Raw genomic sequence first — 17,808 nt, forward strand, 5'->3', positions numbered from 1 at the left:
GCTCCTTCCCCCTCCCAGAAAGTCCTAAGCGCGAAGTGCTGGGAGGGAGGGAGAGGAGCAGGGAAGCGCCCCGTTTGGTGTTTGGTGGCGCTTAGGACTTTCTGGGGGCGGGAAGGAGTGAGGATGCGGCGTGCTCCGGAGAGGAGGTGGAGTGGGGGTGGGAAGAGGTGGGCCTGGAGTGGAGTGGCGACGGGAAGAGGCGGGTCTGGAGCATCCCCCAGCAAAGTCAGCCCCTGTTCTTCTCCAGGTAAGCTGCCACTGCTGCTGCGAAGGTGCTTCCTAGCGTCCTTGTCTGAAGCGGGCTGTGCCTGCGTGAGGTAAGCCGGGGCACTTCCCAACCACAGTACAGCACAGTATAGTCTATAATGCCTTTTGTCTGGCCCCCCAAAATTTCCTTGGAACCTAACCCCATGCATTTACATTAAATCTTATGGGAAAACTGGATTCGTTTAACATCTTTTCACTTAAAGTTGTGTAAGCAGAGTCAGGATGAGCTCCACCCTGACATCTGGTGGTGAGGTGTGGCAAGTTGTGGAAAAGAACTTCAGGGGCTGATCTCATTTGCATAGGCACACCCACCCCGCCTAGAATGAGGCCATAGCTGCCCAAATGGTCACTTTGGCTGCTGTGGGATCCCCAGCATCTCTGTTATTGGGGCAGGAAGAATAAATTGTTATTACCCTGATTATGGGAACTGTGCTTGGAACTGTACGTGGCCTTTTGTTATGATGGAGGGACTCGCCATCAACTAAGTAGCACTCGCTAGGCAAGGGTCATGGGTTCCAAAACTCTGTGAATTGAGAGAGGTTGGGGATAGGTATTTATACATGATGGCATAGTGTCCCTCCCCCTGTGAGGGCTTTACAGGCTAATTGCACTTCTTCCTCTCTCCACTGTAGAATATCAGAGCTAATGTTGATTCCATTAGGAGTCTAGTTACAGGCTGCTGAGCTGAGTTCACTTTGGGCTAATGGTGCACCAGCGCTAAGGCTCCCCTCCTACAAGCTGAAATCACAAAAGAGCTAAAAACTGACTAAGAGCTGAAATCACTGAGTGTTGTGTTAAGTAGTGGGGGAGCCTGACTATATATTGTGGAGCAGTTTGGGGGAGGGCTGGAGCAGCTTGTGGACCGGCTGGTGGAGCAGTTCATGGGATAGTAGGAGCTGCTTGTGGGGAGCAGAGCGGAGCGGAGCCGTTCATGGTCCGGCTAGCGGAGCAGTTCATGGGACGGTGGGAGCTGCTTATGGAATGCTGAGCGGAGCAGTTTGTGGACTGGCTGACGAAGCGGAGCGAAGCCCTGTGGAGCTGTGGGGCAGTCAGCTTCAGATATAAGGTGCCCCCTTACCTCTTCTTCCTCCCCCCCCATCTCCACCCAGGTTGGGAGGTAAAACTCTGCAGATAAACTTTCGAACTCTGGGGCTGCCCTGACCAGGGACAGAGACTTCTGGGCCTTGGGACTTTGCGTGATTTGGGGTTGCTGGACTCAAGAACCCAAGGGAAAGGACATGCCCCAATTTGCTTGGGGTGGGTTTTTGCTCATGGGTTGTGTTATTAATCCTGTTCGTGGTGTTTCCCCAACATAATGCCACATTGTTTATCTCTGTTATTAAAAGGCTTTTTGCTACACTCAGACTCTGTGCTTGCCAGAGGGGAAGTATTGCCTCTTGGAGGCACCCAGCGGAGGTGGTATATATTTGTCCCAGGTCACTGGGTGGGGGCTCGAGCCGGTTTTGCATTGTGTTATTGGAATGGAAGCCCTAGATACTGAACCCAGCCCTTGTTGCTGCCAACTCTGACGGGCAGAAGGGTTACAGTTGCATTTTTCAGGAACAAAACTACAACGTTAAGTGAGGAGTTACTGTACAACAGGATGCTCCAGAGGTCCATGCTGAAGGACCCTTCTGACCCCACCGGCGTCCGAACAGCCTGAGTCAGGCCCCGGAAAATCACGAGCGTGGCTCCAAAGTCATGAGATTTTTTTAACCAGTAACTCTGGGGTTCTCTTTCATGTGCCTTCTGGGTCTGAGCCTTCAGGGCCCCGTTTTCAAGCTTTTATCCGCAACCAGGAAGACTAGAAAAACTTCTTCTTTTTTAAATGAAAGCGGAGCTTCTCCAGTGGCAGATTAGCCACTGGGCCAACAGGGCCCATGACCAGGGGCCCTAGCCACTTGTGGGGGCCCGGAAATATGGGCACCCCCATACCCCGACCCGCTCCGCCTGGCACTCCTGCCAGGAAGCGAGGTCAGCACACAGGGACTTGCCCTGCTCCACCCACCTGGTGCTCTTGCCAGGGACCAGGGGAAGCCCCTGTGCCCCGACCCTGCTCCCCAGCAGGAGTGCCAGCCAGGCGGAGCCAGGGAAGGCCCCACGTGCAGACCCCACTCCCGGCGGGGGTGCCGGGCACGGGGATGGGGCAAGCCCCCACACCCCGACCCCATTTCCCCAGCACAAGCGTGGGGAGGGGGGACTGCAGGCAGAAGAGTTGAGGAGGGGCCCCCACTTGCTCTGGCCCAGGGCCCGACAAAAGCTTAATCCGCCTCTGAGTGTCTCCGCTAATCACATGACTCCAGGAGCCGGGAAAACACCAAATACCACGAGAGCTGCCATAAAGTCACAAGAATTGGTGATGCTGCTGTCAGAGTTCCAGGGTAACTGCACCTGTCACCCCTGGACGTGGACGCACCGGGGGGAGCCAGGAGCCAGCTCTGGGGAAGCAGAAGCAAACTGGCAGAGGCTTCTAGGCCTCGATCGCACTGGCAGCTTTGGGGCCCTCATACCATGCACGGTTGAGACATTAGGCTGAATCAAATCACATGGAGCTAGGGAGACAGCGAGAGTGAGATCACACCCGGGCCGCAGGGAAAAAGAGAGAGCACTAGCAGCCGTAAGCCCACCCCTTCTAGGGCTGGTCCCGCACTCACATCCAGTGCCAGCTGGGTGAAAGCCCTGGTAGGCCCATCTTCATGCAGCCTCTCTAGGATCACCACGTCCGCCCCCTTCGTGTAGAGCCGGATCTTCCCCTCGGGGTCTCTCACTGCGGGGAATGAGCCTGCTTAACCACGGAGCACTCTGCGTCTCCCCCTGCCCTGCGGCCCCTCCCCGGCTGCCGAGGAACCTGGGGGCGGAGGGCAACACCATGGGGGTTGGGGAGACATGGCAGCGAGCAGACGGCGCCGCCCTGAGATTATTTCCTCCACTGGCAACGCAACGACATCACCCGAGTTACTCCTGATTGTCGCTGGCGGGGCAGGGGGGAAATGGGTCCCAGGGACCCCTCTTTGCTCCGATCAGTCTCCTCCAATGGGGCAGCCCCTTTCTGGCTATCTCGGCCCTTGAAGTGGCAGCTCACAGACCCCCGCACCCTTAAAGGCCAGGTTTGCATAAAGGCACCAGAGGCGACCAGCAAAGCGAAGGGAGACTCTCAGGGCTGGTTCTCGGTGGCCTGGCGCCTTTTGCCCCACCGCACCCCCTAGGATGACCGCTGAAAAGTGCCACTCCCATTCGGAGGTCTTCACAGGTGGGAGCGATGCTGCCCTCCAGCGGCTGGGCCCGCAGCAATCTGCAGTGACCAGCAAGTACCTAGCCCCCAGCCGGCCGGCTCACCCAGGATGGACATCCTCTTGCGGACGCTGTTGAAGTCCAGCATGGCCAGCAAGCTGTACGTCCGCTCTGTGCCCAGCTCGCTGAGGGTGATGGTGTCCTGTGTCCGGGAGAGGAAGACATACCCAAGGTTCCTGGCTGCCATCACCAGGGCCTCTTCGTCCGGCGAAGCTGCCTGGTAAACCAGCTCACCTGCTAAAGGAAGAGAGTAAGAGACAGACAAGGCTCTTCCCATTAGGCTTGAGCTGAGTCAGCACTCAGAAGGAGACTGGCTTTGCCTACAGGGCCATGGTCAATCTTCAGCTAGGGCTACAGTGGCTTCAAAGCTCCATGCGAACGGCTGTGTCTGGCCTGTTCATTCCCCTGGCTCCTGGATGGCACCATTTGGTTGCCTCCCCCCTCCACCCCCCCGAGTAAAGCAAGTTCTGCTCAGGGTTGCAGGGATTCACTTGGCCTCACGCCATGATGGTTCCCCAGAAGTCAGAGGATTTGCCCCCCGACGCCTTTGTTCCCCGGCTCGTTACTTCTAAATGAACACCCCAGTGTGGAGCTAATCCCCTGCTTCAGGTGGGCAGAAATGCAGCGTGGCACATGCCGGGCACTGTGCTGCTTCCTGGTCAAAGCTCGCTGCTCCTGCTGCTCGGAGGAGCGCCCCCGCAGGCCCTTGGCCCAGGCTACGTAAGGCTTTGGGCCACTGGAGCGGCTACATTGATGCTGGTGCAACCCACTAGTATTGACATGACCTGGACCAGTGCCACCCCCTAGTGTAGACGTGACCTGCCTCAGCACCACCCCCAGCATTGACGTGACCTGCTCCAGCACCCCCTCAATGTAGAGGTGACCTGACCCAGTGCCACCCCCCAGAATAGAGGTGACCTGACCCAGCGCCACCCCCCAGCATAGATGTGACCTGCCCAAGAGCCACGCCCAAGCGTTAATGTGCCTTGCACCCCAAGATCAGACTACCCCGTTTCACACTGCCATGCTGTGATGCTTTGGGGGAAAAGGTCTGGGTTTTCTTGACTGTTGCTAGAAAAAGAGTTGGTTGTTTTCTTCCACGCAGCAGGAACCTCAGTCCAGAGCAGAGCCCCGTTTCACAAGCCGAGGCGAATCACCTGCCCTCTAAGTCTCTGGAGACACCCCCTGCCTTTGCATGCTCTTGCTGAACGGTGTGTGTTTGGGAACAGTGCACAGAAAGTACCAGCTCTAATCAAATCCAACCAGGGTGAGAATGCTCTGGTGGTTTCCCCTTTCGCTAGGCTTGGCATCAATTCCGTATTTGGTGTGGGGGGTGATGAGTGACTGCCGCGATCAGAGGAACCTGGGCAAAGCCCACCCACCACCCAGGCAAGGGGAGGGCTCCCACCGTTCCTCCCCCACTTTGCGGCAGCATTCCCCCTCTGATCTGCCCTGAGGAATCTCTTATCCCGAAGGAGGCACTAAGCCCTCAGCTGGGGCCAGGCGCTGTTGGACCTGGAGCCATGCCCCCCATGACCCCTTCCCACCCCACACAGAGCTCTGGTGCACAGGGGGAATGGGCCTAAGGTGAAGATCCAGGGGATACACTGGGTCTTCCTTTAGATCTGTGCAAAATGGGGGGCGTGGTGTGTGTGAAACAAGCACAAATCAGAACTCGCCACTCACTCACACCAGTGCTGACTGTCTCCCCGCCCCCGCCCCTCATCCTGCACATAGGCAAAAGGCCACGCGAGCTCCTGCCCCAACGTATTATCTCCTCGACCGCAGTCCAGGCTCATCTTTAAATGCACCGGCCTCTGGCTTCGGACACGGTTGCTGAAAGCGGCTGAGTCTGGGCAGACGGACAGGCCTGGTCAGAGCCTGGGGCCCTGTCAGAATTCTGCGGTGCTCCCTGGCCAGCAGGGCGTCATTTTCAGACCCAACTCACTGTCTTTCTCCTCCACCATGACGGTGTGGCAGAGGGCCAACAGCCTCAGGAACTCCCTCATCACCGGATCGTCGTTCTGCAGGACGGCCTCCAGGAGTGAGGGGTCGTGAAACTCAGCCGTCCTGTCCACGTAGGGGTTCCAGCTCATACTGGCTTTCTGCAAGAGGGGCAGGCCAAGACGTTCATAGGAGGAAGGAGCAAAATCAAACAGCCAGGCAAACCCGGCTCAGCACTGCAGGGAGCACCTTTCTCCAGAAGGAAAAATGGAAGAGCCTGTCTACACTAGGAGCTGGGGCTGGGATACCCAGCCCGAGGAGAAAACACCTGCGCTAGACCAGATTGCACTAAGGTCCTAAAACTGGAGCGTAGCTTCGGCAGCTCCAGCAGCGGGACGGGTTAGCCACGCTGAGCACGAGCCTGAAGTCTCAGACGGGTACGTACTTGGGGCAAACGAGTCCGTACTCTGGTTTCAGCACCTTGGCTCAATCAGAGCTAATGCAGGTACGTCTCTTTGAGCAGGAAATCACCACCACCCCCCGCCCGGCTCCAAGTGCAGATGGACCCTAAACTGGTTCCATCTCCCTTAGCAACCTGTCTCCTACCATCCATTTCCCCTCTAATGGGCGAAACAGGCCAGTATCTCACCCTTTATATTAAGGACCTGTTTATAACGCATTAATACATGATTAAGAGATGGTTTTAATAACCGACTAATCAAGCGTTCTAGAGCCCAACTGATCAATAACTTATAACTGTGGTTTATAACCATTTTATAATCCACACTACTCATGCTTGTTACATGTAACATGCCTATGACACCTATTCATTGTTTATTAACCCTTTATAACCATTAATAAATGGAACCTTACTGTGAAGTGTGATGCTGGTTAGCACAACATTGTGATTAGAAGATATTTACAGCAATGGGCCCCATTCTCCATTGCTTTGCACCTGGTGTCATCGTTCACCCCTGCGCAGAATGGGTGTAAAACGCTGCCATTCTGAGCTGGTACAATTTGAGGGGCATTTTCACAGGTGTAAATGACTGTACCAGGTGCAGGGGGATGGGGAATCAGGCCCCAAACCAGCTATGCGTTTCCAAGCCCTCTCTGCACCCCAGGACTACTGACCAGTCCAAAACCACCATCAGCCCACGTGATGAACCAGGTGTGTGGAGACAGTTATTTCCTGTGCTGGCCAATGTGGGGCTAGGACAGGGGCGGACAAACTTTCTGGCCTGAGGGCCACATCGGGTTTCTGAAATTTTGTGGAATACCAGTTAGGGGAGGCTGTGCCTCCCCAAACAGCCAGATGTGGCCCGTCCCCCGCCCTCTATCCAACCCCCCCCGCTTCTCACCCCCTGACAGCCCCCTGGGACTCCTGCCCCATCCAACCCCCCCTGTTCCTTGTCCCCTGATGCCCCCCCGGGACCCCTGCCCCATCCCCCCTCCCTGTCCCCTGACTGCCCCCTGCCACCCCCTCCTCTCATTCCTGACTGCCCCCCAGGGACCCCTGCCCCATCCAATCACCCCTTCTCCCTGACCACCCCCAGAAACCCTGCCCCTGACTGCCCCCTACTGCCCCATCCAACCCCCCTCTCCTTCTTGACTGCCCCTCCAGGACACCTGCCCCCATTCAACCTCCCTGTTCCCCATCATCTGACCGCCACGACCCCTATCCACACCCCTGACCACCACCCCTCTATCCAACCCCCCTGCTTCCTGCCCCCTTATCCCGCTGCCTGGAGCACTAGTGGCTGGCAGCATGGCACCGGTACAGGCAGCCATGCCGCCCAGCCGGAGCCAGCCATGCCACCGTGCAGCACAGAGCACCGGGTCAGGCCGCGGCTCTGCAGCTGCACTTCCCGGCAAGAGCTTGCAGCCCCGCAGCCCAGAGCATTGCGCCGGCAGCGCAGTGAGCTGAGGCTGCGGGAGGGGGGATGAGCCTCCCGGGCCAGGAGCTCAGGGGCCGGGCAGGAGGGTCCTGCGGGCCGGACGTCGCCCGAAGGCCGTAGTTTGCCCACCTCTGGGCTAGGAGCATCCTCAGAGATAACCCCTGAGATTGACAGGCCCAGTTTCCTCCCATTCCCTGGAAGTGGACAATGGCTCGCTGTTACTGTGTGAAACACTGGGCAAAGGAACAGCTAGCACAATAAGGAGTGTACGGCTCTGCTGTGCAGAGGATTCTCGGCTCTGCACATATAACTACTAAAACTACGCATCGGATAGTTACGCACCGGAGCTTTGTTTTCACCATTTGCAGATCCTGTTGGGAAAAAAAAAACAGTTAATAAATAGTCTGCACTGAACGCTTCTTAGCGGGTGCTCAGGCCGAGATGGTCAAACGTGACCTGTGATTTTGGGGACCCAGCTGACGACACCTTGACCTGACTGTCAAAAAACGAACTGCGTCCACCCTCTGGAAATCAGGCCCTTTTAGGCATCTCAAGTTGTGCGCCCAAAAATCACTAGGCATTTTTGCAAATCTTTCCTTAATTCATTAGAGAACAATCTTCTCCAGCACTGGCCACCTGCCCTCCCAGTTCTCCCACCTTCATCACTGCTTTGTGGGAGTCTTGATCTCTTCTGGCTTCTCACTGCCAAGCTCCTCCTTAATCTCCTTCCCGAATACCCGGCTGAAGGATCCAAAGAACAGCCAATCCCTAAGCTCCACCCACTAGCTGTAGAGTTTCAAGGTGACTTGAAAAAGGAAAAATCTGTGGACTTTGTCCTGTTATTCGCTTGGATTTTTTTAATTGGGTCAAAAATAAGGGGCGTTTTTGGTTGGTTGGTTGAAGTTTTTTGTTGGGTTTGGGTTTTTTGCATATTTTTAGCATGAGAAATTCAGTTCTCACCTGACCTACTTTCCCTGGGAAACTTGGGGCTTTCCCCCTGTCTGTTTTTGTCAACAAACCTTTAACACAAATGCACTATATGCAGTCAGGAGAAAAGCTCTCTATGCTAAAGATTCAATACTCCCTGCCCTGCAAGTCTCATCAATTAAGAGTGGAGCCAGAGAAAGCTCCCAAAACCATGAGAGACTTCCAACTAGTCATCCAGCAATACAAGGGGAGACAAGACCTGACAATCCTGATATTTCTAAGGGTTAAAAAAAGCATAAAAATAACTTTAAAAAAGAAAATGGGGGGGCTTCTTCATCATAAAAGAACAACCACTTTTCTTTCCCTCCTTTGCAGGCCACATTTCAGAAGAGCTCTTGAAGTAAAGCAGGGGAAGGCACATGAATGCATTCTGGAGTGTCACAGGAGAGCTGCAGGTGGCTGGAAGGAATTTACAAAAAGCAATCATTTCTGTGCTAAACTCCCCTCAGCACTCCAGCTGGGAGGGACACAACATTGACCAAAAAGGCCTTTTCAAGCAAATTGCAGAAATTTCTGTTTCTGTTGAAATTTCCGGGGGAGGGGAGTTTGTCAAAAACCTGAAACCCAAAAACTGTTGAGTTTTCGAAAACCAGAACTGAAAAACACAGGGTTTGCAGGATCTCAATGACCCCCTCCCTCCCCAAATTCTGTGAAAAAATTCATTTCCTCTCAAAATGTTTTGTGGGAAATAAGATATGTTTCCAGCTCTATTCAGCTCCCAGTGGGCCTACCTCCTTTTTCAATGAGCACCTTTGCCTGCCACCTTCCCCGCAGCCTGCCCTAATCAGGTCACACGTCATGCCTCAGTTCATCGAGTGTCACTAGGCCAGCCGAAGGCTGCTGTGCCAGAACGGAGAGCAGCCAGTTGCTGATGGGTCTGACAGGAAGTTCAAATCTGAAACGCACCCCTGCTCCCCTCTCTCTGAGGGAGGTGCTGAGGTGGATCCTAGGCAGAGCTTCGGGGCTTGGGCCCTCTCTAGCGACTGTATGCTGACAGACATTCCCCAGCCCGTGTGGGGCTGGCCCAAGCCTTGACCTTCCTTTCCCCATGCAGGGCGGGCATTGCTGCTTGCCCGAGCCCTGCCTCCCCACCACGAGGGGCTGGCATCGCCGCTCCGTCCCCCTGCACGTTCCTCCACACCCCGCTTTTTTGACAAATGTGCCTTTGTCCCGTAGTTGGCAAGAGCAAACAGGAAAAATGCCCACTATTGCCAAAAAAGTCGGGACAGCCAAGACAGGGCTTTAAAAAGGGTCTGTCCCGGCCAACACGGAACGTATGGTCACCCTAAGCCACAGATGCACCACGCAGTTAGGAAGATCACGAGCAAACAATGGGACAATACTGACCAGCATGAAAAGCAGCAGCCCCAGCAAACCAGCTGCCCAACGACATCTGACATAACTGCATGCTGAATTTCTACAGCACCTGCTACTTGAGGACCTCAATGCACCTTGCTAAAATTAATGAACTGGATTAAATTACTTGCTATGGGTTGCCCAGCGGGTCTGTAGCAGAACAAGAAATAGAACCCAGGTGTCCTGCAGTGCACCCCACAACTATTCAAGGTCAGCCTCCCCCAAGAACCTATAGAAACCTGCTTCCACTCAGAGGTACCATAGGTGATCCCGTTGATGCAACATTTCTTGAAGGTCATAATGTTCTGCGTCAAGGTGCCCGTCTTGTCCGAAAAGATGTACTCAATCTGGCCAAGCTGGTCATTGAGGCTGGTGCTCCTGGCTTTTGCTGGAGTGTCCTTCGCAGGGTAGTACATCTCCAGGTCCCAGTCAATAAAACAGCTGTTCACCATGTAGATGAATTCAAACCTAGGAGACCCAGGGGAAAGAGACACAACAGGCATGATAGTTATTTTAGCCACAGAGCTAGGGGCATTTGGGAATCTGACACCCCCCGCCCTTTCTCTTTGTCTTACAGCTCGGAGCCTGCTAAAATCCAAAACAGTGCAGATCACTCAGGGTCAGAATTTCATGGCTCGGCATTCTGGGTTGGGAGCAGGTTGGGGGCTAAGCTCTTTTGAAAATCTGCCCCTAATGGAAGGTGCTGAGAACATCTGTCACTGAGCACCTTTGAAAATCTGGCCCTTGATGACAAACCTCAAATGTCTGAAGGTTCAGGTAAGGGCCAAAAAGTTTGGAAGCTGCTTCTGACGTATCAGACCTCTGGTGTCTTCCTAGCTGGGCTGAGAATCTCAAGTCACTGGGTGAGCAAGAGATTTCAAATCATTCCTGTCTCTGGTCAGGATGGAAACAGAGATGTCCCAAAGATCTTCATCGCTCCTACTTCCCCGGGGAGTGAATGTGCAAAGTAATGGGCAGAGGAGAATGTTAAACTCCTCCAGACTCAGCGAAAGCTCAGGTCAGGTTTAGAGGGGGAGGGAGAGTCTACTCTCTCCTATCCCTAGCCCTAACCAGCTATCCCATTCGATCCTCCTCACCCTTCAATCTAACATCCAGTTACCGTACTAATGATTACCGAGGGAGGCCCAGGCAAAGGAGTGGGAGCCAGGAGTGCTAATCCTGACTTGGTGCCTCAGGAAAGTCACTTCTCTCCTGTGTGCCTCAGTTTCCCCACTCTGTAAAGTGAGGTTAAGAACACTGACCTCACTGTGACAGGGGAGGATTCAGTATCTAATTTCTGTAAAGTGCTTTGCACATCCACAGTGCAGCACGTTATCTGTATTTAGGCTCACAGTTGTGTCCTCATCAGAATCACCACGCTGACATTTAGTGACCAAATATTATCTTCGTCATCAAGCTATCGCCACCAGCCTAGCCATAACTCCAGACCATACAGCCTCCTGGGCGCTTCTCTAGTGACTTTCATCTGAGGATCCCAAAGCACTTTACTAACATTAATGAATTTGAGCATCACAGCCCGTCCTCTGACCTAGGTCAATATTACCCCCCCTTCCACGGATAAGCAAACAGAAGTGACTTGCTCGAGGTCAAGGCAGAGTAAAAAACAGACCCCTGACATGCTGACTCCCAGTCCCAGAGGCACCGATGTTCCCCGCTGCACCGAATGGCAGGCTGACCCAGGAGGACAAAAGGGCGAAGTAAAAGACAGCGACTATTTATAAGCAGCACAGAATCCACTCTGAGGATCTTACGTTATGTACATGGACATCGGTATGATGATGCTCAGAAGGATCATGAAGCCCCAGAAGGTGAAAAAGGCCTGCGTGGCAGGGCTTGTGCCGACATACAGAGCGGAGAGGTAGCTGTGCTGCGTGTGGAACTTCACGGCCCAGAATCCGGCGGCAAAGGCGAGACATAATGACGTAATGACCAGCATCACGAAGATCTGGGGGCAGGGGAAGAAATCCACCTCTCAAGGCACTGTGCAGGATTCCACCAGGCTTTTCTCCAAGAGGGTTCATGGGCCAAGCAGCGCCACCCAGGCTTCCAGAGAGGCAGGAGTGAGGGCCTGTCTGCATTAGCCATTTTAGTAGCAGTGTAGCTAAACTGATGCTCTCCCCGGGTAGACAATGGGCTACACTGGTGTGAAGCAGGGTAGTTACACGGGTGCAGACAGGCCCTTCTTTGGTGTGAATTTAAACCGCTAGATCCTCGGCTGGTGTGTCTTGCTCACATGCCCTGGTCATACATGGCCAGATTCGATGTCAGGAAGGAATTTCCCCCTAGGTGGCGAGCCTGGGGTTTTTTCACCTTCTTCTGCAGCCAGGAGTGTGGATCCCCTTTTGGGATCATCTGGGCATCTGTCACCTAATCAATTCCCTGCCATTGCAGGGCCTTGGGCATGGGTGGCACCTTGGTCTCTCCTGTTCTCGCTCCTGAGGACTGAAATGCTTTAGTCTAACTAAAGTCTTTGGGCTCAGTGCAGGGGTTTCTGGGTGAAAATTAACTATGCAGGGAGCTCAGACTAGAAGTTGGATGAAACCATGAATCCTGGTATAACCTTTGTGTGGACACTGTTATTCTGGGCCTTTTTTCAGGTTACTGTATGTCACTTGGGAAGGGGTTTAAAACTAAACCGAAAAGAGCCACTCTTATACCGGAATAAGAGTGTCCACGCATCGGAGGTTTATACCAGTATAACTAGATTTGGATAACTGGTAAAATGTTCCCATGTGAACAAGACCTTCGACACAGAGCCTGAGTTCTCCAGCTTTGCCCTGCTGGGGGAGCATATTATACTTAGATGGGAAGCTCTTTGGGGAAGTGACTGTCATTTTGTCCTCTGTCTGTACAGCGCCTAGCACACTGGGGCTCTGGTTCATGAGTGGGCTCCTCGGTGCCACCGGAATAAAATTAATAATAACGTAATAATAATTACACATAACAGAGTCAATAATAATAATATAGATACATCTCATGGGCCCCTCCCTTCCCAATTGCTATGGCTTAGACCCACCCCTGCCCATCCATAGTCACATAACATCCCCGCAGCAGGTGCAGCCAGTGGCAAAGCACCGTTAGGAACGTACTTAATGCACCTTTCGTTTCTCTCAATGCACCTGGAAAGCAGGAGGAGGAGCCGGTGCCACATGACCATCCACAGACCTCCCCCCCAAAGGGCCACAGAGCATCATGTGGGAGCCACCGACAGAGGATGGAAGGACGGAGCCAACAAGGCATCGTAGCTAGAACGGGTAACTGAGAGTGCTGCCTTTAAATAGAGACTTCAGGGCAGACAGGATGGTCTTGTGGCTAGGGAGATGACTCTGGGGAACTGGGTTTTGTCCCGTCCCCCCCGAAACCTTGGGGACAAGTCAATTCCTCACTCTCTGTGTGGCAAAACCTAATTCGTTCCCGTTTCTGATGTACAATGGTGCTGAACACCCGAGATGGTACTATAAATAACCGTGGACCATGTTATCTCAGAGATAAACACAATACAAGGCCCCAGGGGTAGCTGGTATCTCACCAGATATCCACGAGGAATAGTTGCTGTTTCTAGGGTTGAGGTAAATAGGCCTGATGGGTCATTTGGTTGGAAAATTACAAACACCTGAAAGCAGGAGCTTAGCAAGCCACTGCTACAGCTCATTTGTAGCTATCAACACAGCATCATCAGCACCATGGTCCTACAGCCACGTTCACCCATCTGCCTGCTGATTCCTCTGCAAACATATGTGGCCACAGTTCTTCAAGACAGCAGGACAAGAATTAGTGTTTAAATTAGAATCTACAGCCAGAGGACCTTTTAGTGGCTCTACACTAAGGGCCAATGGAACATGACACTACGTTCTCCAAGCCAGATCCTCAGCTGGGGTACACGGGCACAGCTCTACAGGGAAGCTACGGTCAATTTCCACCAGCTGAGAATCTGGCCCCTTTGACGTCAATGGAGCGAGGTCGATTTATACTTGCTTAAGACCTGGTCTTCTTATTTAATTTAAACTGCAGTGCTGGGGAAAGGGGCTGGTCTCTCTGTCAGAGTGGGTGGGCAGAGCCCACCAGGACAAGGTGGGAGGGGAGGGGCCATGGGGAAAGTGCCACTTTGACCGCTGCTGAGAACGAAAAGCAACGCAAGTGTCCCAGCTGCACTCAGAGGCGGCGAGTTATATGGGCCCGGGGTGCCCATGCTCCAGGAATTTTCAGGGTCCGGGGGCCTGGCTCCACAATGTTCGGGGCCGGGTCTCTCCCCCGGCCCCACCTGCCGCCCCTGCACCTCCCCTGGCTAAGGGGGCTTCCTGCCCAGCCTCGCTTTGCGCCACTCCCAGAAGTGGCCGGAACAGCCCTATGGCCCCAGGGAGGGGGTGTCTCTGCGCGCTGCCCCCACCCCGAATGCCGACACCGCAGCTCCCATTGGACAGTAACTGCAGCCAATGGGAGTTGCGGAGGCGGGGCCTGCACACACCCCCACCGATAAAATGCTCTCAACACCAGTCCCACAACTGCCTTCCACTCCATGCTGAACCAGAGACAGAGCTACACCCCTGTGGAGTGAGAGGTCAGGCAGTGAGAGCTCAGCTGGCCAGCCCATTTCTGGTGGAAGGGATGCACTTACTACGATCACCAGTCTGTCCATCAAGCGGTCCAGCTTGGTTTTCTTCATCTTGATCTTCCCACAGTTTTTCATAATTTTGGAATCCAATCCTGGATAAGACACATTTTAAAAAGGAAAACAGAAAAACACCTGACCCTGGCAATTGTTTAGCTGCTGGAGAATCATGCTGGCTGCATCACACCCACTTTGCTCTCCAGACTGGGGAGAAATGTCTCTCATGCCCCATGATGTTGGTGTCATCACACTGTGATAGGAACTCATTCCAAGGAAGCCTGTTCCACCATCCCACAGCGTGGTCTAGTGGTTAGACCAGGGGCCTCCTAGGTTCCATTCCCAGCTCTGCCTCCGACCTACTTTGTGATCTTGAGCAATTCAATTCACCTTTGTGCCTTGGTTTCCCCATCTATAAACAGGGTATAATTATGTGTAGCCCTTTGAGAGCTCCAGGGGCAGGGAACTCTAGGAGTGTCACTTGCACAGGGATGGCCAATTTTGCAATTCAAGGGCTGCAGAGGCAACTTGCCAAGAGCATACGTGTAATTTATTCCTTCATTCCTGTCAGAATGGTGCAAAGGGGCCTTAATGTAAATGAGAATCTGGCCCAAGGAATCGACAGCATTTCTAGTATATCCATGCCAATGGTATTGCTTAGATAAACAGAAATCGCTTGCTGGCTGATGTTGCCAGCAGTAGACACCTGCCACTGATCAGAACTGTTCTCACCCCGAAATTAGCAAAGAGCTACAGAGTTGGAAACCTCAGGCCACATGTGTTAAGGAAAAGTTAGCACATGTGACTCCATTTTGGTTTGGGGCCCACCATTGTTTAAATGCCAGCACATTATACACCAGGAGGAGTGATCCTTAGATACTGAATCCCTGTGAAAATCCTCCTCCTTGTCTCCAGCCTGCCTTGACTCCCAATATCTGGTTTTTGTCAGTCTCTAACTCCCTGTCTCTTGGCCTTGATGTGAGGCCTCCCATTCTGATAATAAAAGTTACTGATGCATGGCTTTAGGACCATGCTGTGTAATTAACATACTGGTATAGCACGAGGAATGCACCAAGCAGGGATAGGTGGTAGATAAGACAAGGGTTTGTTTATTGGCTAAGGTTTCCGATGCACGAGGCCAACATGCTTTGCTAAAAAGTATATAACCTTTGTATAATCTGTATTCAGGGTCCCCCCCTGGCTAGCAGGGGGGCACCATGCTCGAGCGTAATAAACTTAGTGTCTTTTGGGAACTCTGCAGTTGTGGACTTTGTTTCTGTGCCTCGGCCTAGATTCCAACTGTGCGTGACCTATCAGGTATAATTCGTAGCACTGGTGTGTGTGTCCTATCAGGTATAATTCGGAGCAGTTGTATGCATGTCCTACCAGGTGTAATTCGTAACACATGGAGCCCTCAAATCCCACCTTGGGAATTTTTGACATCCGGGGACAGTGGCAGGAGCATTAACAAGACCAGGTGTCGCCTCGTCCTCTGCCCTTATGGTAGGGGTTTAATGAGCTCTCCAAAAGGCTGAAGAATCTTCACAGAGTCAGGCCAGAGGGACCGTTCTGTCCTCTAGTCTGATCGCCTTCATAACACAGGCTATAGAATGCCCATCTGTAATTTCTGCACCAAGCCCATATCTTGTGGTTGAGCTCCAGCATATTTTTGGAAAGACGCCTAATCTTGCTTTAAAGACTCTGTCATGGAGACGCCATTGCATCCCATGGTCAGCAGTCCCAATGGTAAATTACACTCAAAATGTGCCTTATTTCTAGCCTGAATTGATTTCACACCAGCTACCAGCCACTGGATCTGGTCATGCCTTTGTCTGCTACACAAAAGCAGCCCTCTACTGTCAGACATCTTCTCTTGTAGGTACCTATAGACCAGGATCAAGTCACCTCTTAACCTTCTCCATGACAAACAGATTGAGTTTCCTAAGTCCTTCACTGTAAGGGAAAATCTGAAGGGAGCCTGAGAATGTGAATCTAAGCAGTGAATCTGCAGGTGTTTGTTTGCATGACCAACAATGCTGCTCAAATGAGTCAGAACAGCACCTGCAGTTACTCTTTTTACAAGCATAAGCTAGGCATCAGGAAGGAATACCCACATTGTGCAATGGTCTGGCAACTCCTAGGCATGTGTGGACGTCATACATGGGGTGATCTGTGAACTGGGCTGTGATCGGTGCTGACACCGTATGAAAAGGAGTGACGTTTTACTGATGGGTTAAACACAGAGGCTGTGCTGTACCTGGGGCTGATCGTTATTTCAAGTCCAGCATCCCCTCTCCTCCCTCCAGCAGTGGTCTATTCTTGAGGCTTCACAGGGAGGCAACCCATCCCCCAACACCATAGTGCACCTGGCCAGTTACACCTAATGCACGTGGAAGAGAACCAGGCCTCCTGCCGCGCCCATCCAGTGAGCAGCTTGCCCTGCCCTTTGGGTGGCGGCCTGCTTCCCACTGGGCCAGTCTCCGTACTCAGGTACACGGAGCAGCTTCAGCCGGGATGGGTTAAGGCAGGTGAAGGCTGGCTGAGGGGCATGACACCGTCACCCTGCTCGCCGGCAGCAGCCCCACGTGTCCGTTTGGCCCACCAGGCCAGAGCCTCCTCCAGCATAAATCAGCAGAGCTCCCATTAACTTCGAGGGAGCTGTGCTGAATTGATTTCAATGGTGCTACAGCTGATTTACCCCAGCTGGGGATCTGGCCCCTTGTGTCCCTGCGTCTTTTCGTCCCTGCCTCCTCCTGGCAGCCGTTGGCACTCACCCGCATAGATAACGAGGCCGTAGCAGGTCTCGGTGTTGCGTATCCTGCAGCCTCGCAGCAAGATCTTCTCACTGTCCAGTGAGTACTTCTCCCCCCTCCACTCCAGTGTGCCGACGAAGCTGTGCATGCGGCTGTTGGGCTCCTCGCAGGTCACTTTCCCTGGGATGCCAACAGCAAGGAGGGTCTGAATCACCCCTTGGCTTTCTGGGGAGAGACTGCAGAGAGGGGGTCCCTCCTCCCATCCTTCACCCCCTTCCGCCCCTCCTGCCTCATCGGGGAAGCTGACACAGCTTCTGTGGAAGAAACGCAGACCAGGGAGAGACGGGGCTTGCCCAGGGTTCGTCAGGGAATCGCAGGAGGCCACTGTGACCTGAGAGAGATATGCCAAGGGATGGTGGGTTGGGGGATGGACATGGGATGAGCTAGCCCAGTGACCTCCCTGGGGAGCAATGAAGGAGGGCTTTATGGTTGAACGTTAACCCCTTCATCCTCAGAGCCCCAGCTTTGGGGTAGTTCAGCATCACCCTGCGCATTGCATGGCTGGGCAAAGTGAGGCCCAGCACGATCGAATGAGCAGCCCTGTGTCCAGCCCAGAAAGTGGGGCAGCTGGGAATAGAACCTAGGGAGTCCTGACCCTCAAGCCATTGATAGCTGCTTGGTGGAA

The 17,808-nt window shown here is 53.4% G+C and overlaps 1 protein-coding gene across 1 annotated transcript in view; it reads right to left on the reverse strand.

Moving 5' to 3' along the window:
* ATP8B3 (ATPase phospholipid transporting 8B3) overlaps positions 1-17,808 on the reverse strand; it is a 43,961-nt gene that overhangs the window by 14,034 nt on the left and 12,119 nt on the right. Inside the window, exons 9-16 of the mRNA XM_073324681.2 lie at positions 17,145-17,303; positions 14,380-14,468; positions 11,516-11,709; positions 10,003-10,211; positions 7,743-7,771; positions 5,507-5,663; positions 3,604-3,795; positions 2,922-3,034 (exon numbers count right to left, since the gene is read on the reverse strand). Of these exons, the coding sequence (XP_073180782.2) occupies positions 2,922-3,034; positions 3,604-3,795; positions 5,507-5,663; positions 7,743-7,771; positions 10,003-10,211; positions 11,516-11,709; positions 14,380-14,468; positions 17,145-17,303 (1,142 nt within the window). The remainder of the gene's footprint in view (positions 1-2,921; positions 3,035-3,603; positions 3,796-5,506; positions 5,664-7,742; positions 7,772-10,002; positions 10,212-11,515; positions 11,710-14,379; positions 14,469-17,144; positions 17,304-17,808) is intronic.

Source organism: Lepidochelys kempii, chromosome 25 (genome assembly GCF_965140285.1).
Source record: "Lepidochelys kempii isolate rLepKem1 chromosome 25, rLepKem1.hap1, whole genome shotgun sequence".
NCBI classification, from domain to species: domain Eukaryota; kingdom Metazoa; phylum Chordata; order Testudines; family Cheloniidae; genus Lepidochelys; species Lepidochelys kempii.